This window comes from Malus sylvestris, chromosome 16, assembly GCF_916048215.2.
Source record: "Malus sylvestris chromosome 16, drMalSylv7.2, whole genome shotgun sequence".
NCBI lineage: Eukaryota > Viridiplantae > Streptophyta > Magnoliopsida > Rosales > Rosaceae > Malus > Malus sylvestris.
This window is the reverse complement of record NC_062275.1, coordinates 10,510,157-10,531,947: the sequence shown is the minus strand read 5'-3', so window position 1 is coordinate 10,531,947 and position 21,791 is coordinate 10,510,157. Positions and strand designations below refer to the sequence as shown.

General features: G+C 36.5%; 2 protein-coding genes and 1 long non-coding RNA gene across 7 annotated transcripts; 1 reads left to right on the top strand and 2 right to left on the bottom strand.

Annotated features, from left to right (window-relative positions):
* Positions 1 to 477: 477 nt before the first annotated feature.
* On the top strand, positions 478 to 2,067 carry LOC126607483 (uncharacterized). Of its 2 annotated transcripts, none has more exons than XM_050275085.1 (5): positions 478 to 638; positions 804 to 870; positions 980 to 1,024; positions 1,530 to 1,627; positions 1,841 to 2,067. In XM_050275085.1, exons 2-5 carry the CDS (start codon positions 817 to 819, stop codon positions 1,917 to 1,919), a joined length of 276 nt encoding a protein of 91 aa, XP_050131042.1. In that variant the 5' UTR covers positions 478 to 638; positions 804 to 816; the 3' UTR covers positions 1,920 to 2,067. The 2 variants fall into 2 exon arrangements, with proteins under 2 accessions (XP_050131042.1, XP_050131043.1); XM_050275086.1 differs by having other exon boundaries at positions 482 to 638; positions 775 to 870.
* A 607-nt stretch (positions 2,068 to 2,674) lies between these two features.
* LOC126607481 (probable boron transporter 2) lies at positions 2,675 to 7,690 on the bottom strand. Of its 4 annotated transcripts, none has more exons than XM_050275078.1 (13): positions 7,489 to 7,690; positions 6,657 to 6,880; positions 6,461 to 6,543; positions 6,072 to 6,264; positions 5,776 to 5,914; positions 5,439 to 5,604; positions 5,168 to 5,337; positions 4,902 to 5,072; positions 4,673 to 4,768; positions 4,253 to 4,390; positions 3,842 to 4,161; positions 3,477 to 3,744; positions 2,675 to 3,175 (listed from the first exon to the last, which is right to left on the bottom strand). In XM_050275078.1, the coding sequence occupies exons 2-13, from the start codon at positions 6,758 to 6,760 to the stop codon at positions 2,888 to 2,890; spliced, it is 2,136 nt and encodes a 711-aa protein (XP_050131035.1). In that variant the 5' UTR covers positions 6,761 to 6,880; positions 7,489 to 7,690; the 3' UTR covers positions 2,675 to 2,887. The 4 variants fall into 4 exon arrangements, with proteins under 4 accessions (XP_050131035.1, XP_050131036.1, XP_050131038.1 ...); XM_050275079.1 differs by having other exon boundaries at positions 6,657 to 6,820; XM_050275081.1 differs by lacking the exon at positions 7,489 to 7,690 and adding an exon at positions 7,088 to 7,323 and having other exon boundaries at positions 6,657 to 6,820.
* A 1,224-nt stretch (positions 7,691 to 8,914) lies between these two features.
* Positions 8,915 to 9,632, bottom strand: LOC126606544 (uncharacterized). The gene is made up of 3 exons (XR_007617240.1): positions 9,473 to 9,632; positions 9,329 to 9,396; positions 8,915 to 9,092 (listed from the first exon to the last, which is right to left on the bottom strand). It is a non-coding gene; the product is annotated as an uncharacterized LOC126606544 (long non-coding RNA).
* Between the last annotated feature and the right edge of the window lie 12,159 nt (positions 9,633 to 21,791).

The window sequence follows — 21,791 nt, the reverse complement described above, 5'->3', positions numbered from 1 at the left end:
AATATTCTCGTATTAGACTTATGTTGTTAGATTAACACCTTAATTCGGTAACCTTACCCAACTCTCAGAAAACTTCTCGAAATAAATTGTTAAATTACAAAGCCTTGATTAAGTCCGGGGGTGGGGGACAGACTGATTCAAACTCATTTGGATTTTTCCTCTCTCATATAAAGGTATATAATTTTTTTATATACAAATACAAAGAACTTCGATGGAAAATGTGAATATTCTTGATTAATTAAGTGACGAATTCTTTCATATTGAAAAATATATTGAACCATAAAGATTGATTTCTTATGTCTACGAGGTCCAAGACAATATAGTGATGGAAGTGAAAGTGAATGAATTTTTTTTATTTCAAAATTATAAATAAATAAAAAATATGTTGAAGGAGATAAATGTGTGCATAATTTTCCAAATAAAAAGAGGAGAAGGTTGCTTTCAAAAACAAAAAAACAAAAAAGAGGAGAAGGAAAAAAGTTTTAAAATGCCTGCCTATACGACATGCCGTATGTGTTGGAGTAACGGGTATTAGCACGAGTCGACGACGCAACGAGTCAAAACATTTCCGCAGTCGAACCGAGTTTTGCCGTTAGGTACCGAATCGCCGACTCCCTCACACAGTCGCAGCCTCGCAGGTAAAACCCCTCCGACTCCGTCTCTTCCGCTCCCACCGACTCTAATTTTTCTTCTCCCTTTGATACTGGCATGCTTGGAACTTGCCCGCAAGGTGTTCGACGAATTGCTTAATGCTTTTCGTATTCGACTGTGTAGATTTGATTGCGATTCGGATTTTGGTACAGGAAATTTGAGAACATGCCGTCCCTGCAAACCGCATTGCCTCCTGAACTTGCCAACAACGTGATCAGAGTTAGTATCGGAAATGTCTTCACTTGCTTTACTATTTGCATCCAAAAATTAATCATTTTTTTTTCTTACCATTTTTTCGACAAAACGATTGTTTCCGTTGTTTTTGTAGCTTTACCGCGAGTGTCTTCGGAGAGCTAAATATGTTGGTCATCGGGTATGCAAATTCATCTTTTTCTTGATGAAATTTGTGTTTTTTGTTGTTATTTATCAATGAGATTGAACGTAAGTTAAGTAAGAATATCTATTCGACTTATATTTGCCAATTTGTTGTGACCGTCACACTGTTGGGTGATATTATCAGTCTACTAATGTTATAATCCGTGTATTTATTTATTAATATAATACTTTAGGTCCATGAAATATCAACGATGCCGTCAACCATGTTATAACATTGTGGATTAGTAACAACTCACATGTACCGGTGTCACCATCACGCTAAGATTTTTCTCCTATTACTGTATGACATCGTGATTATCATATCGATATGAACTTATGAACTCCAGTCTTTAAGAAGCAATTTCGCAGATCCTTCAAACTTGTATGAAAGTATATCTTGATTGATTTTAGCAAATTTGATCATACAATTTGCAAGGAGTAAGTCTCTAGTGCGTGAAAAATACAATAACACATTTTGGGATGTTGTTTCGTTAATGATGCAGCAACACAATACAGAACTTGTCGTTGATATGGTGCGGCGGGAATTCAAAAAGCATAAGCATGAGACAGACCCAGAAAAGATTCAAACGTTGAAGGATAAGTAAGCATCTAGCATTTGTGTTTGCCTTTTTATATTATAGAACTGTCAACGTTCATTTATACTTTAAATCGGTTTCTTAATATGTCCGGGCCAATTTGAAACCAAATCAGATGATCAGTTCTCCATTTTATTCTCCAAAATATGTTCTCAAAATGCATGCATTTCTTACTCAACTTCGTTGATGGAATCTGATTTGTCTTCCTCTATTTCCAGCGCGGCGAGGGGACTCATAAACCATATACTGTTTGAGTCTGAGAAGATGTCCGGTCGTAAGTTCAGCAGCAAGAGCTAGGTCTTTTGATGTCAAGGTTTTAAATTTTCTTTCTGAGATTCCAGTTTGTTGTGTGGGATAAAGTTTTCACGGTAAAATAAGTGATAACATTGTAAGCTTTAATGCTTTATCGCCTAATTATGAATACTGAATGTTTCGTTTCTTTGGATTTTTTGATGTGGATTTTCTTTCTTCATTATTTGTTTCCATTCCTCAGTAAACGCTAGACGGTGTAACGAAAAGTCTGAAACACGTCTTCTAGTATTCTCCAGAATATCCTAAACTCTTGGGCTGTTTGGCCGTTAGCAGGATCGAATGACCAAGATCTAACTGTCAAAAATCCCGTAGTAGAACTTTCGCTTTTACCATTGTGGTTCTCACAAAGAAATTTACACTGCTGTTATTCTGCTACAAGCTAATAGAATAGGAACTTCTGCATCTACCTAATCCAAAGGGAATTCATTAAAACCAGCAGCTAAACCTGCAGAGCGTACAATCCAGAGGGAAACTTACATGCAATTAAAGACTAGGGGCACATCCATCTTACTTTGCCTCTCCAAATGCCTAAATGGTAATGTGAATCGCGCTCTCCGTATGCACAGAGCACGAATATCGGTTCCAGACACCGGTGTCATCATTTTCCATGGAAGGATGAAGATGTCGCATTTTGTCTTGTGTCGACACTTGACAAAGCTTATCGAACAAAATAGTTTGTATTTTGAAAGAAAAAATGGAAGTCGATGCACGTAAAGTTTCTTCATTTGGCTTAAAAAGGATTTAAGTGTAATATTTCTTCATATTTAATTTAATACTGTTATTAATGTAGTTTGTTACAACTTACGATCTTCTCCCATCATACTCAGAACACTTTACAACAACAATAAGCCCACAATTAGAAAGCATGGGAAAATGCAGGTTTACTCTTCTTTTAGTAATTTGACTATAATTTGCAGGCAAATACTTGTCTATTTATATCTGAGTTCTAAGCTTCAACCACTCTTCCCTAAGTTAGATGATTTCGGTTCTCCGCTCCTTGGACTAAATGGTCCTTTTCCGCCACTCCGAGGACTTTGGTCGCCTCTCAGCTCGCTTAGACGAGGACTGATTACCTTGTCAGAGAAGCTCAGCGTGCTTTTCAATTCCTTGGATGATGTTGTAGGTGAGCTTGTCACTTTAGGACTGCACACATGCCTGATCTCGCCCCGGCTTCTAGTAACCATCCCATCTAAAATCTCGCCATCATCTGGAAATGAAGCTGTCCTACTCATCTCCCTCTCCTGATATGAAACAGGATTTATAAGTTAACTGAGCAGCCAAAGTTACCTTTTAATGTGTGTGTATATCAAAGTTGTGCACAAAATTATAGTACGGTTCTTTTCTTTTTCTAAAAGAGAGCACGATGCTTTGAGATTTATATACAGATCAAGCAGGTTAGGAATTGTTTTAAAAAATTGCCGAAAGAATTCTATTTAATATCCATTTATGTACTTCCGGTGAGGTAACACTTGAACAGATTGCAGATATGTTTATCAGGAAACAGTGAGACGAAACAAAAATAGTATCCGACTGGAAACTTACAGTTGCGTGGTTGAATAGTAAAGCAGGTGCCTCTTCATACTCTGCAGCATCTAAATCTTGAAGGTGTGCACCTTTGAAGAACTTGGGCAAAATGTATTGTCTAACAGGAACCAGAAGCATGATCATTAATGGGAAAAGAACCCCAGCAATAGGAATCCATGTAATTCCGAAGCAAACAAGCAAGTAAGCAGTTTGGAAAATGGTGAATGCTGCAATTGTCTTGAATGGTACTGTTTCGACAAAAGTGGCATGGTATTCCTCTAGTACTCTGAACACAAAAATGAATGTAGTTCAATTAAATTTTTTGAGGAATCGAGATAAGACAAATTGAAGGTGCAACAATACAAAAGGATCAAGAGAATTACTTGTATCTTCTAGTCGGGGCTGTGAAGAGCAATAGAATCCTCTCCCAACATTGGTTACCCGGTAAGTTCTCAACAGCCATAAAGGCAAAATAACCCCAGAGTACCGATGTTGGGATCATTTTAAGAAAGGGCATGGCCGCAACACATCCTCCTACAAATGTAGCTTGAAGCAAGTTGCTGAGCCGCTGCTCTTTCACCTCAACAGGCAATAAATCATCGATCTCCTTCTCAACATCAAACACAGTCTCATCAACTGGGGCATCTATGTGACCCATGCTTGAAGCCATTTGAACAGTTGAATCTTTCAAGTCATTTAATCCCTGCCTTGTTTTTGAACAACGGTTAGCATTGCCTATGTCATACGAGTGAACAAAAGAAGGAAAAGGGGAACGGCATATCAAGTCATCATACCCGAGCTGAAGGTTCCTGGTATACTAGTGGGGTTTGCATCTGTTGATACGATTCTTGCATGCTTCCATATACTTGTTCCAAGCTGGCATTGTTTCTCATACATCTCCTTGCTGTCGCTACAAGTCGATTGCGAAGCAACTGCAGGAGAAGCAATCTAGTTGTAAAGATAACATGTAAACCACATGAAAAGAGTGCACATGTGGGTGAGTGTCAATATGTGCATCTCCATGTTCCGAACATATTCTAATGTTTTCTCTGCCCCGTTGGGTTCTTAAGGGACACTGAGTTGGTATAAAACTCAAAACCTCTTTACAGCACAGAGAACTGTGAAGTTGAACCGCTCAATTAACGTAACTTCTAGGAAAGCTTTGAAATTGAAAGCAGTGGAAGGCTTCATTGATGGTAAAACCATATACCTACCTGGTGCTTCAGTGTGGCCAAACTTTTCGTATGCATTGGAGATTGTGGTATGACACCATTGGATGGAGGAATGCCTAAGAGACCACATATTATGACCTGTCATGTAGCATAGACATCTCAATCTCAAAATAAAATAATGCCAGTTGCACTCTTTCCTTTTGCAACCACTAAACTTCTAGAAGGGGGATTACAGAAAAAGTGAATGGTACTGTGAGGGGGATTTGCATACCATGAACCCTAAGAGAAGTAGATCGTAATGGAAAGAAGGTGGTTTTCTCAAATTGAATTCTTTCTGCTGAGCAAGTTGGGAAGCCACACTGTGGTCAAAATAGTACAACACTGCAATCATTGTTGCTGGAATGAAAGCTCCAATTATATAAAGCACTGGCACATTTAGCATGTCCTGTAATTTTATAAAAAAAAAACCATTAATACCCTCACGTGTCAAGCGGAAACCCATAAAGAAGGCAGAAAATAAAATTTAGGATGTGGCAGTGCCTTGATGACAGTCCAATTTTCGTATGCCCCAGGTGACCATGGATTTGGACTGAAGAGGCGCCTTGGAATTCCTTTTGGGACATTTCCAGCAGGTATATAGGAAACAGCAGACCAGATCAATACCATCAATGGCACGCCATAATCTGCTATGAAACCTCGCAGCCATCCTGTGAGAGGGAAACAGCTAATGGGATCAGTCTCTTGTAGCAAACTAATAAATGGGAAACTACACATGTCTGTATGTAACTCCAAACAAAATAACACTTGCCAGATCCATAACGCCAAGACCTTGCTTTTCTGCTTCTTAATGAAGTAAGTAGAAGGCCAAATGATAGAACCAAAGCAAACATCCCATTTGCAAATCTCCATGAAGGTTGAAATTGAACTGAATTTGGGTTTTCTCTTTCAGGTATGTGGAACTCATGAACAAGTCCCTAGTAAATACAATTCAGAACTATAGCTATTAGCTAGAAAAAAGTTGGGATTAATCCACCAGTGCCATCTACGAACCTTAGAAACTACCGAAAGTACTCCAGGTGACATAAGGAAGTAATTTTTCTATAGGCAAATAGAATGCAGGGATAGAAAGAGATGAATGTTCCTACTTTTATAGCTTCCTGCATGAACAGCATTGCAATGAGAAGGCCAAATAACTCTCCTGCAAGACGAGTGAATCTGTTTATGATGGAGCAAGCCCCTAATATAGCCAGCAGAAACAGCAATGCTGCAGTCCAGACGCACACCCTGCATATTGGTATAAATGGTCATAAAGGCGGATCCAGAGTCAAACAAGAGTTGGACAATAAAATAACCCAAAAGGGATAATTGCAAGATAGAGATTAATGATAACAGTACAAATCACAATATCAATCCATTTGTTAGCACAAAGAAAATATGATACCATCCACTCCATGCTAAAAAGAGCTTTGATCCCAGCTCCGGTCTATTTTTGGCAAAATTGAACATAAACGTGTACATAATCACAGTTGGCTCTGCAACTCCGAGAATCAGCAAAGGCTGTCCTCCAAGAATCGAGTGTATAATTCCACACAAAGCCGTAGATGCTAATGTTTGAACCGCTGTGAGAACCCCAGCTGTGAACACCAGAAATGATGTCAAAACATAAACTTCGAACACTAATGCATAATGCGTAGAATGATAAAAAAATTAGATGTTTCTTATCAACCGGTCGATATTAGGACCATTTTCCACTCAGAATGAAAACCATAAGGCACTTAATGGAAAGCATCAACAACAAACAATACGGAGGTATCCAGTACAAAATACTACCTGTGTCTCTTTCCAATTGTTCTCCAAATGAAATAACCGGAATAGCGGATGCAAAAAAGATATAAGTGGTGGGCGCCAAAATCCTGAGACAGTTACCAAGTTACCAAGCCAGAATAACATTCCAATCAAACTTTGGCAATAATTACAGTTAAATACGATGTGGAATCATGTTTATGATAGCAAGAGAAGGATATACCTGAAGCCTGCCTTGAAACCACCAGTCCAATCTTGCTTGTAACACATCATTCTCCCTCGAAGATCATTCTTAATTCCGCGAAACGGTACAAATGTCTCTTCCATGGTCTCACTTTCTTGAACAATGATAGCTAAATCTCAAAGTTGTAGTCAAGGAACCAAGACCTACAACAGTCAGGCCATTACCAAGGTGAGGTGGGTCTTGGAAGAACTGACAACCCAAATCTACATTAAACAAGCAAAGATATCAATGTGGCACAGCAGTAAATGGACTAAATCGAATCGAATCGAATCTCAACAGATACAAGCTGACCCAGAAATTGGGAAATCTTGATTCTTGCTGTTTAAGCACAACCCAGAAGTCAAAAATCACAACCCCATTACACCATCTAGTCTAAAAATGATTGGGCAAAAGGTTATAAGCATGCTAACCTTCAAACCCAGATGAAAAATGCAGAGAAATTTTCAGAAAGAGAGTGGCATTGGACTATTAAATCCAATCAAAGACAACCCTTTTGGTTTGTTTTACATTTCAAACAAAGAAACACACACAAAAGGGTTGAAAGCAAAGCTCCAAATATATAAGCTTGGAAATTTCTGAGAAGGCAAAATTGTAGGTTTGATGCTGATAGTAAATGTGGGTCAAAAACAAAGGAAGAAAACATCACTATCACAGCCGAACTGCAAAGAAATCTCCCCACAAACCCCCAAAAAAAAAAAAAAAAAAGAAACAACAAATCTAATGCTTGCAGTGTAAAAGCTGAGAATGCAAATAAATACGTAGAAAAAATGAAGAACGAAGATTCAAAGTAGATGCAGCATGAAATACTTACTCCAGTCAGACACAATAAGTGCTGGTGATGAGAAAAGAGAGAAAAGGTAGCTGCTTTGATTTTTCTCGCTTTTAAAGGAAGCTGGTTTTTTCGACCCAAAAAAAGGAAGCTGGTTTTTTCAACCCAAAAAAAGGAAGCTGATTTTCAAGTGTGAATTCCTGAGTGTCCGTGACTGAGAGAGAGAGAGAGAGAGATATACAGTCCAAGACACGCTGGCTGCTGGCCTGTGAGAGAGAGACAGTCCAGTCCAAGACAAGCTGGCATGTAAAAGCATATTCTGTGTGTTGTGTATACAGTATAGTGTATACTGTATGGTATAATTGTTATTATATATTTTAGGTATTTAGTCAAAATGATTATTGAAAGTAGCATAAATCCTTATTTTGTGTCTAAGATTTGAAATCAATAGTGGTCATTGAAATTTGAAATCAATATAAGGGTCCCTGAGTTTATTCACCGTCAATCATTTTGGTCATTCTATGAGAAATCTCTATTAAATAATGATTAAAATGACAAAAATATCCTTAATTTAATAAATAATGAGTCAAAATAATTTGACAAAAATTAATAATATTTTTGTCATTTTACTTTATTTAATGAAGATTTTTTTCTAAATAACTTAAATAATTGATAATGAACAAATTTATAAATTAGTTCAAATTTTACATGTAACAGAAAAAAAAAATTAGTATGTACAGTATATATACTTTTCTTTGTTTTGGTCAAAGATTAGTATGTATACTTACGTCAGAATATTTGGTTTTAAATGTAGAAAAGTATCTGTTTTTTTGTGCTGTATTATTGCCCCCGAAACATCGCTACCTTATATTCTTAGGGGATGTCGGAAGCGCCAATTAAAAAACAAAGAGCCAGTTTTTAGGTTTCATTAAATGATTACTTTGAATAATTGGATCCAGAAAATTTTATTTATAATAGCAAAGATGAAGAAGCTCTCAAATTTTATTGGGTAAAGTATAAAAAATTATCTCAACTATTGGTGTCCCGACACTTTCATACCTCATCTTTTAAAATTGATTATGTCATACCACATCTTACGAATTTGTGACAATGTCATACCTCCGTCAGTTTTTCTGTTAATTTCTCTGTTCAATACTAACGTGGCCCGACACGTGTCCCGCGCATTAATCCAGTTGGATTAAAAAATAATTAAATATTAAAAAATTAAGAATAAAAAAACAAAAAAATAATTCCTAGGGGTGCACCTAGGGCTGGGTTCGGTTTGAAACGGTTCGGTTTTTTGCTAAAACCGAAACCGAACCGAAATTTCGGTTCGGTTCGGTTCGGTTCAATTTTTTTTCGGTTTTTTTCGGTTCGGTTTTTTTTCGGTTCGGTTTTTTTCGGTTCGGTTTCGGTCCGGTTCGGTTATTTTTTATTTTTTATTTCTTTTATAAAATGTAAACTTTCATTAAACTTACATACATATCAAAAGCCCACAACTAAACACAAACAAAAAAATGGGCCAGCACAACAACCCAACCCAAGGGTTGAGCCCGAAAAAGAAAGAAAAAAACTGAAAGCCTAGCTGCCTAGCTGCTTAGTTCCCTTGCTGCCTTCGAATCACGATTTCCTGCCTTTGACGACCCCTGAGCACAAACAAACATAATTTTCCTTCAGCTTATGAATTAACAATCACAAATTTTGCACCTTTATGACAATAAAAACATTATTTCCAGTGTTCAAACAGACTGAAACATATAATAGAACCAACCAACAAAGCATGTAGGTCCACATGAGAGATTCATAAAGTAAATGATAAAACTAAAAACATGGGATGGGCATACCAAAATAAATTTTTATTGGGTGCTGAAAGGAAACTTACTGAAGTCCTCTGCTAATTTAGACCACCATTTGCCTCAATGTATATATAACCATTTGACTCAGCCAAACCTACAACGCCGGAACAAAACCAAAGTCATTCTTGGTAACAATATAATTGTAGATGTTGATTGCTTCGGCCTTGCACCTGTCCTTGGCCCCTTGCCCCATGTTTGCTATCACTGCAATTTGAGTTGCGTCTCCGGTTCCTGCACTTCCACATTGTTGACAAAGGTATGCTAAGATACAGACTAGATGGGCACAATTCTTCGTTTGTAGATTACCGAACATTTGACTGTCAAACAGTCTTGCAAACTGGAACGTCCGTCTCTTTTTGTCTTCTTCCTCCGACCCTATATATGATTCAATTATAATTCTTAGCTCGTCAAGAATACTCTTTTTATGCATGGATGTATGTAAGGCTTTCATCAAATTAGTCGGTTGACACTGAAGACCTGTTACAGCTCTGTAGAACAAATCGACAACGTGCATTCCAGTGTATGCAAGATGCCCTGCAAAAAGCATTGTAACCATCCCTCTGTTGGAAATGTGCCCTAAAGCCAATCATGTGATGATACTTTACGGACATTTCACATGTTAAACTAATCTAGTTTTACATATAAAGGGCATAAATTATTGTTTGAGCCGTCTCATATAAATGTTATATGCTTAAACGATAAAGTCCAAGAAATATGTGATTGGGAGAATGTAATCTAATGAAGTTAGATTCATGAGACCATTCTTTCGTAGACACATCCTAAATGTTCCTGATCATAGGATTGCCAATTGGGCGTTGACAGTCCGTTAAGATCAGTACGTACTATGTCTTCTCTCAGGGAGAGTGACTAGTCTCGAGTCATTGGTGTGTGTGACATCAAGACAAGTACGTAGGTGCTCAATAGAGAATGAGTTCACTGAACGTGATCAACGAAGAGTTCTTATATTCCATGTCACATGAGAACTCATGGTTGGGATAATGCAAAGTAGTCCTTTGACCTGAGGCATCACAGTTGTCTTGTGGTTAAGTCCTTGATCTTTGATTATGTCAAAGTCACCCCTTCGGGGTGTCCACGGCATCGTTGGGGTTAAGCCACTTAGCTATGGAGACAAGTGAATGCGCAACAAGGGATCTCTAACCTTCAAACAGTTGAGGGAGAATACTCTATGATATGATTTGGAATCTCTGGCCAGAGTATGAATGAGATTAGGGAATGCGTTCCAAATCACATTCAAGGAAATCATATAAGCAAACGATTTACATTGGATAGTAGACATGAGTAAATAAACTATCATACCAAACAATGTGGTCAAGAGTATTAGATTAGAGAAAGACCGTATTGCATTTGTAATCTCAAACTGAATAGGTTCTCCACCTCTTCTGATTAGCTTGGGTAACCATGATATGCTGCTAGGTGTCACTCATGGTTTGTGGAAGCCCTAAACGTGTGTAATCACTAAAGGGAGAATTGAAAATAGTTTCAATTCACAATCGATGTAAAATGGTTTTAATCGCCCACTATCTCGCTAAAAGGAACCTAATGGATCGCACACCATAAAAGGTAGAGATTGAAGATTAAACGGAAATGAGTAAGAATGATTAAATGGTTTAATCATTTATTTATGGCAAGGATTAATTAATATGTTAATTAATCAAACGAATAAGTTCGTTAAAGACTTCGGGATAGTTTTGGACCTTAAGGCCCAATGGGCTTCGAACGTCAAGCCCATTAACTTAAGTTGTATGACAATTTAATGAATAAAGATTCATTAAAGCCCAAAAGCCCAAAATTCCTTAGGTGGCCGGCCATATGGTGATGAATTAGGGTTTTGGTTATTTAGGTCACTTAAAGAAGTGACTATATAAATGACTTTATAACTAATATTCATTAAGTGATTAAGGGTTTATTTTGGGGGAAAATTGGTGAGAATTGTCTCTCCATTTTCTCTCTAAAGAGGCCAACACCTTGGAGGGTACATCTAGCAATCCTACTACTCCAAGGTCACTCATTTCTTCTACAATCAAACCTTGGTGAAGAGACTTAGAGGTTCCCTATTTTGGGAACTTGGAGAAACCTATTTTTCCATCCAAATCCATGGATCTAAGAAGCAAGGAATGAAGGCCCTATCTCTTTGGGTGATTAGCCTTTGCTTATGCAAAGAGGAATCTACAAAGGTAATAATTTCAACTTACTTTGTTTTGAGTTGATTATTGGTTCACCAATCTACTAGGCTTTGAATTTCATGGTAATGTTTTGTTTTTGAGTGCATGCAAGCATGATTCCGCCTTTAATTGTTAATTGCATGCTATATGATGTTGCTCAAATGAACATGTTTTTCAAAATAAATCCTTCAAGTGGTATCAGAGCCTAGGTCTAGTAGTTGGTGAATCCTTTTGGGTTTTGTAGTTCATAAGTTTATGATTTAAAAGTTGTAATTGTTACAAGCTTTATTCTTGCTTCTTTGAATGTAAATTTTGTTTGAAAATTTGCCATCTCAAATGTTGTAGATGTAGTTCATATGAGCATGAATATTGGAGCTAAAATTTGGTGTCATGATTTTGGGGATTTTCGGCCAAATCCAAAGGGTGATTTTTTGGGTTCATGTTTGTCTTGTTAAAATGGTTTTAAGGTGACTTTTGGAACCCCTAAGTACCCTAGGATGTTAGCCTCATTTTGAATGATAAAAATTTGAGTTTTATTGCATGAAAACATTCATGGAGCTCTTATGGGTTTTCATGGATGTTCTTCATATGTTCTTGATGTTCTTGCCAAGAACACAAAGGTTTGTGTTTTGATTCAAAGTTTTGATTTATTTCATAAAGTTTATGATATATGTTTTTCAAATGATTTATCATGTATTTAAAGTGTTAAATATTTGTATAAATGATGATGGAAACATCAATCATCAAAACATATATTATTTTTATGAAAGTATTTAAAGTGTTAAATATTTGTATAAATGATGAAAGAAATATCAATCATCAAAACATATATTATTTTTATGAAAGGTGAAAGCACTACTTGATTGTTTTTGACAAAACTAATAAATCAAAACACCCACCACTCCTTTTTATCCCTAAAAACCGGCCACCCTAATAAAATAGGGTATTTTTGGGGCTTTTATGCAATTACATAAAGTTTTGATACTTTTGTGTATTTGTACTTTGACCCGAAAGTTTACGTTTTGACGTTAAGGCCTAAAAACGCTAAAGGACAAATTGTTTTGCTCCTTTAATGAAGTTTTTGAATTTATTTAAATTTTGGGTTCTAGTTGTATTTACATGAAGTAGTGACTTTTGTGTTTTTACAAAGTGACCCCAAAAGTTTATGTTTTCGCAATATGGCCCAAAAAGTTGTGGTTATTGCATGATGGCCCAAATAGGATGAGAACAAAATTGTTTTGTCTCTTTAAATGAGAATTGGATTTTCATTTTGTTTAGCTCCACTTAAATCAATTTTATGGATACAAAAACCAAATGAAAATGTTGCATTCAATTAATTAGTTAAAGCGTTAATTAATTAAAGGATGATTATGAACCTAAGCCTAATATAATTGAGCTATGTGAAAGGCGTTTCAAATTTGTTTGAACCATGGGAATGTGTAGATTAGATTTTGGTTGTAATTTGATTTGATCAAATGTTGTAAAAGGGCATAAGTCCTTCTTTACTTTAAGGTAATTTGTTTTATGCAAATGTTGTAATGAGCATAAGCTCATCCTTTACTTTGAAGTATTTCTTTCTTGCTTTATATGATATGCATGAAAATGAAGTAATTGGGTCCAACGCCCCTAAGACAACACGCCTTAATGTGATTAAACGCGTAACTAAAATCAATCTCCATCCCTAGACCGAGATTCAACACAAGGCTCGTGTTGAATCTAAACAAAGGTTCATAGTCATCCTAAGGCCCTAAGGCAACTATATAGTCCATCAAATGAATGCAAACCTTATGTTAGTAGTAACATATACTCTTGCTTTAAAAACTGTTTTAAAAGCATAGTGGGAGTATTATGTACAACTAAAACAATCATATGGACCAATAGTTGTAATAGGACCAAAATAGTTTTAATAGAGATTAAAATGTATGTTTATATGTGATGAGACCTAAAACCCTCAACCAAACCATTATTAAGTTGATAAGCGTGAGAGTGCTTAGAACACTCTTTCGTGGCCTTCCACCGTGGTGGGCTTCAATCGTTTGTGACTCGTACAATGTATTCGTCCAGTTCTGGGGTTGCAAAGTATGTGCTTACATTCAGGAGAAGCCTATAAACATATGATGAAGTGAAAGGTAGGCAACGAGTGTGGCCAATATGGAGTTCTTCTGAGGCCATTCTTGAACCCCTACTTGAACTAGCATGGTGGGAATGACTTAACTAAGTGCAATGGTGCCAATATGGAGTTCTTCTGAGGCATCATTCTCTAGAGGCCAAACAAGATGGGTACTTGCATTAGTTGCAAATGAGTAAGCGTACTCTCTCATTATTATTGTTGCTAGCCAATATGGAGTTCTTCTGAGGTGGGCTTGGTAATAGTGAGCCTCCCATAACCTACTAAGAGTTTCATCCAAAACTCTCGAATTCCAATGAGGGATATGGAATTTGCCAAAAATAGTGGGTGGTGCTATTTTGATTTAAAGACCCGAATCAAATGGCTTAAAATCAATCAATTTATATTCGTTATGTATTTGATTACCAATATATTTGCAAACGCTATCCAACACTTGACAAATAAAAGCCGAACGTTTAGTTTACGGACTTGGTACTACAAAACCATAGATTGTCTTTAATGGCTTGTAAATGTACCTAAGTAGTCTCATCCTCACAATCTTCCTATTGATAATGTATCATTAGAAGAATATGTTAGAAAAGGTCTATCATAGAGAGGACAACACTTTTAATGTCATAATTCTTCAATTACAAATTGTTGTATGAAGAAATAAGAGTTGCTTTGAACAACCCTTAGTCAATACAAACACTTAGTGCTTATTTCTTTGTTAATTGAACAAAGAACTTGAGAAGTAAGCACAAGGGCATGGACACTTTATGTGCCATGATTCTTCACTTACAATTTGTTGTGTGAAGAAATAAGAGTTGCCTTGTACAACTCTTTAAAGTTTGTAATTATGTTTAGAACATAATGGTTGGTTGACAAAAATAGTCCATTAACATGGACTTATGATGATTTTGAATCATTGAATGTTGAAGTGATAAACCACTTAACAAGACGGAAACTAGGCAAGGACTTCACCTTTGTTTCCCTATCCTAATCGTTCACTAAGTTTATTGTAAACTATGTAGTGAACAATAAACCACATGCTCTCCAAAATTGTTTGATGTGTATAACACAATTGAAAAAGGTTTCAAGAGAGATAGTGGGAGTTTAGGGACCATGACTAATGTAGTCAAAGGTGAAAGTCAAATAAAGAAGATAAATAACTCCAAGGGAACAAACTTTCTTTATGAAAGGATGGACATTGGAAGGGGTATTTGCAAGAAATGTCTTGCAAGTGTCAAGGACACACCTTTCGAAGGTGTTGTAAATTGTTCTTGAATAGTTCAAAACAGTTGGTTCTTCTACTTGAATGTATGATTCCGTATTAGTAACTATGTTTTACAAATCGTTGTAAAAGTGTGACTAATAAGAAGTAGAAGATATATGAGAGAAGAAAAGGTGCTTCACATACGGAACGTGAATAAGATATAGATCTCTGCGAAAGCAGATAGTACTTACTTCCTCATATGAACTACCAAAGAAATTGAATTATAGTAATCTAATTGATTGTCTCTATAGTAGAGATGATATGGTAGTGTTAACTGTTTAGAATATAATGATGCTTAAAACCCAAAAGGTTGCAAGGTAGTGACTAATCCCAACTAAATTGTGATACCTCTAAAACATAAGTTACGAGTTGGTGAAACAAGGATGCTTTGGATCGTTAGATCCGGATCCAATACCTTCTTGTTAAAATTGTATAGAGGCGAAATGTTCGAATCTTTATTCTTTTGGAAAGAAGAAAGAATCACAAAGTTGTTGAGGTTAATTCACTTAGATGTTAGTGGCACTTGTCCACAACATAATACTACTCATGTTATATGACATTCACCGAAGATCACTCTCGGTTGGACTATAGTTTATTTTGAATAAACACAAGTCCGAATACTTTGCAAAAGGTTTCAAAGAATTCAAGAAATGTAAATAGATGAGTAAGATATCTAAAGTATTTACCTCCTTAGATTTGATCCAAGGAAAGGTAACACTTTAGATGAGTTTCCTTGAAAGATATCAAGGAAAATAGCATCATAAGATAATGTATTTCTCCATTAGGAGAAGAACGAACTCAAATAAGATTTAGTTCGTTAGATGTTATCTATTACCCATATATAGGATATATACTTCTAAAACAATATGATTGTCAATTAGAAGATCTTCCAAAATTTTCATAACTCCATAAGATGTAGTTGGAAAGAAAGACAAATCTTAAGCATGTTAAGATTTGAGGTTGTGTGCTAATAAGCAATATTTGTTTGATAACAATCTTGTGGGATATCCTTAAATTAACTTTTGGATATCGTTTCTATAATCCAACTAACAAATGTTGTTTTGTTGGGAAGTTCATTGTAATCCTACAATGTGATTTGCCTAAGATGCAAATGAACGAGAGATAGAACTCAAAGAATGGGTTCTTTGAGAGACAAGAAAGTAATCAACAAATATAACAACCTAGTTCCTATGCCAAAAGCTCCAAGGTAGTCGAGAAGGATTTATAAACCCTCTCAGTTGAATGGTTTGAACTTTATGACTATGTCATAGAGTTGCACCTCTTAATTCGAAAGAAATAAGAATGAAAATCCTTATGACTACATTGAGTGTATATATGATACATACTCAAGGAAATGGTAAAGTACCATTTGACCCGAAATAATGAAACCTTCATAAGCTAATTGGTAGCTTAAGGTGACTACAATCAAAGAGAATGGTTGACTTTGAAGAAACCATCTTTGAGATAGTCTTAGTTTCAATTAATTCGAAGATTGCTAGCTACAACTAAATGGTGATTCAATGTTTGAACATAATATGGGTTTCCGAAACCATTATTAAGATAGTCTTGATAATATATGTCCAAAACTATAAATCACAAGACATGTAAGTTGTAGAGATCCATCCATCATGGATCTTAGCAAGTTAGTGGGAGCTATTTGCATTTTATGAGAAAAAGGATCAAATCGTTTCATTTCTCATAAAGATGTAAATGAATCTTTTGTTTACTAGTTTTACAAAAGATTAGTGGGAGTTAATCATGTTCCTAAAATTTAAATATATATGATATATTAATTTTGGAAATGAAAAGAATACTTCTTCGTTAAAGTTATGACTTTAATACATTATATGAAGATAGAATGTATATGGGAGATATAGTCTATGTACATGGGATGGAAATCTATAATGATATATTTCATGATATAATTGGATTATATCAATCCCTAATAATAGACAATGGATGCTAGGAAGTTTCTCATATGATGATAAACTTCAATAAGAAGGACGATTCTAGTGAGACTAGCAAGTTGCCCTTCTCAAAGGGAACGTACCCTTTGACTCCCAAAGAAATAATGCGTAAATTGAATCCTTTATGCATACGCAGAAAGGTGATTTATGTATTTCATATTGTATGAAAAACATTGATATGAGTTGTACCTAGAACGGTACAAGATGATATCAGTGCAAGCCCAGGATCAGAACCATGGCAACTGTCAAGTGAGTCCTTAAGTATTTGAGAAATACTAAAGGATAAATTCCTCAAAGATCGAGGAAGAATCAAAGTGACGTAATGGAAGCGTAAATGTATTAGATTATGAATCTAATCCATCATTGGATGTTTCTTCATTATGAATGAAGAGATAAACAGATATCTCTTTATTATGACTAAAGAGATATTTGGATGGAAACATTAAAGTATGACTTTAGTGTGTTCCATTATGAATGCAAGATATATTGCCATATAGAAGTTTACAACAATGTTGTTTGGATGGGAAAGTTCATTTATGAACTCTCTATTCGGTTCCAACCAGAAAGTGTATGACACTAATGGGGCGATAGCTCAAGCCTGGGAATCAAGGTCTCATCAAGATCCGAACTCAAATGAGAGACTGAACCACATGATTGAGAATCATGTATAATGGTGACGTCGTTATTCTCAAGGTTGCTTCTATGGATAACACATATAGATGTCCACTGTCTAGGCCTACTATTCAGCCATTTATGAAATGACTACAGAAGAGGTATCATCAAGATGACCAAGCTGATTGGCTCTAGTGCAAGTGGGAGATTGTTGGAAATGTGCCCTAAAGCCAATCATGTGATGATACTTTACGGACATTTCACATGTTAAACTAATCTAGTTTTACATATAAAGGGCATAAATTATTGTTTGAGCCGTCTCATATAAATGTTATATGCTTAAACGATAAAGTCCAAGGAATATGTGATTGGGAGAATGTAATCTAATGAAGTTAGATTCATGAGACCATTCTTTCGTAGACACATCCTAAATGTTCCTGATCATAGGATTGCCAATTGGGCGTTGACAGTCCGTTAAGATCAGTACGTACTATGTCTTCTCTCAGGGAGAGTGACTAGTCTCGAGTCATTGGTGTGTGTGACATCAAGACAAGTACGTAGGTGCTCAATAGAGAATGAGTTCACTGAACGTGATCAACGAAGAGTTCTTATATTCCATGTCACATGAGAACTCATGGTTGGGATAATGCAAAGTAGTCCTTTGACCTGAGGCATCACAGTTGTCTTGTGGTTAAGTCCTTGATCTTTGATTATGTCAAAGTCACCCCCTCGGGGTGTCCACGGCATCGTTGGGGTTAAGCCATTTAGCTATGGAGACAAGTGAATGCGCAACAAGGGATCTCTAACCTTCAAACAGTTGAGGGAGAATACTCTATGATATGATTTGGAATCTCTGGCCAGAGTATGAATGAGATTAGGGAATGCGTTCCAAATCACATTCAAGGAAATCATATAAGCAAACGATTTACATTGGATAGTAGACATGAGTAAATAAACTATCATACCAAACAATGTGGTCAAGAGTATTAGATTAGAGAAAGACCGTATTGCATTTGTAATCTCAAACTGAATAGGTTCTCCACCTCTTCTGATTAGCTTGGGTAACCATGATATGCTGCTAGGTGTCACTCATGGTTTGTGGAAGCCCTAAACGTGTGTAATCACTAAAGGGAGAATTGAAAATAGTTTCAATTCACAATCGATGTAAAATGGTTTTAATCGCCCACTATCTCGCTAAAAGGAACCTAATGGATCGCACACCATAAAAGGTAGAGATTGAAGATTAAACGGAAATGAGTAAGAATGATTAAATGGTTTAATCATTTATTTATGGCAAGGATTAATTAATATATTAATTAATCAAACGAATAAGTTCGTTAAAGACTTCGGGATAGTTTTGGACCTTAAGGCCCAATGGGCTTCGAACGTCAAGCCCATTAACTTAAGTTGTATGACAATTTAATGAATAAAGATTCATTAAAGCCCAAAAGCCCAAAATTCCTTAGGTGGCCGGCCATATGGTGATGAATTAGGGTTTTGGTTATTTAGGTCACTTAAAGAAGTGACTATATAAATGACTTTATAACTAATATTCATTAAGTGATTAAGGGTTTATTTTGGGGGAAAATTGGTGAGAATTGTCTCTCCATTTTCTCTCTAAAGAGGCCAACACCTTGGAGGGTACATCTAGCAATCCTACTACTCCAAGGTCACTCATTTCTTCTACAATCAAACCTTGGTGAAGAGACTTAGAGGTTCCCTATTTTGGGAACTTGGAGAAACCTATTTTTCCATCCAAATCCATGGATCTAAGAAGTAAGGAATGAAGGCCCTATCTCTTTGGGTGATTAGCCTTTGCTTATGCAAAGAGGAATCTACAAAGGTAATAATTTCAACTCACTTTGTTTTGAGTTGATTATTGGTTCACCAATCTACTAGGCTTTGAATTTCATGGTAATGTTTTGTTTTTGAGTGCATGCAAGCATGATTCCGCCTTTAATTGTTAATTGCATGCTATATGATGTTGCTCAAATGAACATGTTTTTCAAAATAAATCCTTCACCCTCGACCCTCTTCAAGGTCTCCTATGGAGTACAGAATGGATCCCAGGGTGTCCTTGAACAAGCGAGTTTCGAAAAAATAAATGTAGATCTTTTTAATACAAAACCAGGAAAGCAAATGAAATACCTCAGCCCTAGTGTCGGTATCTGCAAGCCGTTGCTTTATGTCTCTTGCTATCGAAAAGAAAACTTGCTCCACATTAAGATTCGTCTTTGCACTCTGCGTTACACAATATCTTCAGTAAACGGAAACACTTATTATTCAACTAGTTTCCGGTAGAGTTGGGGGCTGCGGTAGACGGAGCCGGGGGCGAGACGACGTGAGATGACGGGAACGACCTCGAAAGAGGCACGCAGCAGAGATCGAATCAGTAATCCAAATAACAATTGAAACAAATATCCAAATACACAAATCCAAAAACCAAATGCAAAAAAGGGATTATAATTGTCAGATCCAAACAAAAATCAATAAATCATCGAAATCAAAAGCCAAAAAATAAAAGGAAAAACAAGGTTCAGTGAAGGGAGAGAAGATGAAATTACCCTGCTTGTGACCGGCGCCTTTCTCGACGAGTCGACGGTATGGCACTGATCGCACTTGGTCTTGAAGATTTTCTCACAGAGAGTGATTGAAGTTGAAGACCGAGAGAGAGGGTTACTGGGTTAAAGGGTGTTGCGGCGGCTGTGGCTGCCTAGGGTTAAAGAATTTAACACGAGAGAGAGAAGAGAAGAATGAAAAAAGATAAAAGGTGTGGCTGCTGTGGCTGGCTAGGGTTAAAAGGGTATTGTAGATTTCTCAAAAAAAATTAAAAAAATTCTCTGAAATCCTGGAGGCATGAGGGTTCGAACCCATGCCCTGCAGTTTGAAAAGGATCACAGAAACCAACTTGGCAACAGGTTATGTTTTGTTATGATTGTATGATTAAACTATTTATAATATTGAAAAAAAAAATTAAATATTTATATCGGTTTGGTTCGGTTCGGTTCGGTTTCCGAACCTCAAAAACCGAAACCGAACTGACCAGATTCGGTTCGGTTCGGTTTGACAGTTTCGGTTCGGTTTTTTTCGGCCTCGGTCCGGTTTGGTTTTCGGTTTTTTTCGGTTTTCGGTTTTTTGAACCCACCCCACCATCCTTTCCTTCTCCTGCACCAATTTCATTTTTATTTATTTTTTGTTCTTTTCTCTCCTTCTTCTTCTTCTTCATCATCTTCTTCTCCTGGGTGATTTGTCATTTCCTTTTTTTCGTTTTCAATTTTTTTTGTTCTTCTCTCTCCTCCTTCTTCTCCTGACATCAAGTCACTTTTTTTTTTTCGTTTTCAATTTTTTTTTGTTCTTCTCTCTCATCCTTCTTCTTCTTCATCTTATTCTTCTTCTCCTGGGCTGAAACAACCAGTCACTTTTTTCTATTTTTTTCGTTTTCCTTCTTCTTCTTCTTCACTTTTTTTTTTTCGTTTTCAATTTTTTATGTTCTTCTCTCTCCTCCTCCTTCTTCTCCTGGGCTGAAACATCCAGTCACTTTTTTTTTTTCATTCTTCTTCTTCTTCTTCTTGGGCCGAAACTAGGTTCAATTTTTTTTTCTTTTCTGGGTTGCAGGTAGAGGGAAAAGGGGACGAAGATGAAGATGGGGAGATAAAGAGGGTTCTTCTTCTTCTTCTTAGGCCGAAACTGGGTTCGAATTTTTTTTTTTTTTTGGGTTGCAAGTAGAGGGAAAAGAGGAAGAAGATGAAGATGGGGGGAGGGGAGATGAGTGCGCGTTGGGTTGGGGGGACGAACTGGTTTGGCAGAGTGGGGAGTGGCGAGAAAGGGGGGGGGAGAAAGAGAGAGAGGAGAGAGAGGGTGGTGGAGGACGGGTGGGAAGGGGTTTTGGGTTGCAGAGAAGAGAAAGTGGCGAGAAAGGGGGCAGAGAGAGATTTAATATATTTTTTTTATTTTATTTTATTATTTTTTATTATTAAAAATATATTTTATTATTTTTTAATCCAATTGGATTAGTGAGTGGGACACGTGTCGGGCCACGTCAGCATTTAACAGAGAAATTAACAGAAAAACTAACGGAGGTATGACATTGTCACAAATTCGTAAGATGCGGTATGACATTGTCAATTTTAAAAAATGAGGTATGAAAGTGTCGTGACACCAATAGTTGAGGTAGTTTTTTGTACTTTACCCAAAAAAATTTGTTTGCTTTCAGTTAGCCAAGTAAGTGGCCAAATCAATAATTAATCAATTTGTTGAGTATTGAGAGAGTGGGGTCGACAATCCCTCTTGTGAGGATTCTATCCCCTCCTATCTGAACGGTCAAGATTAAACCACATCAACATCTTA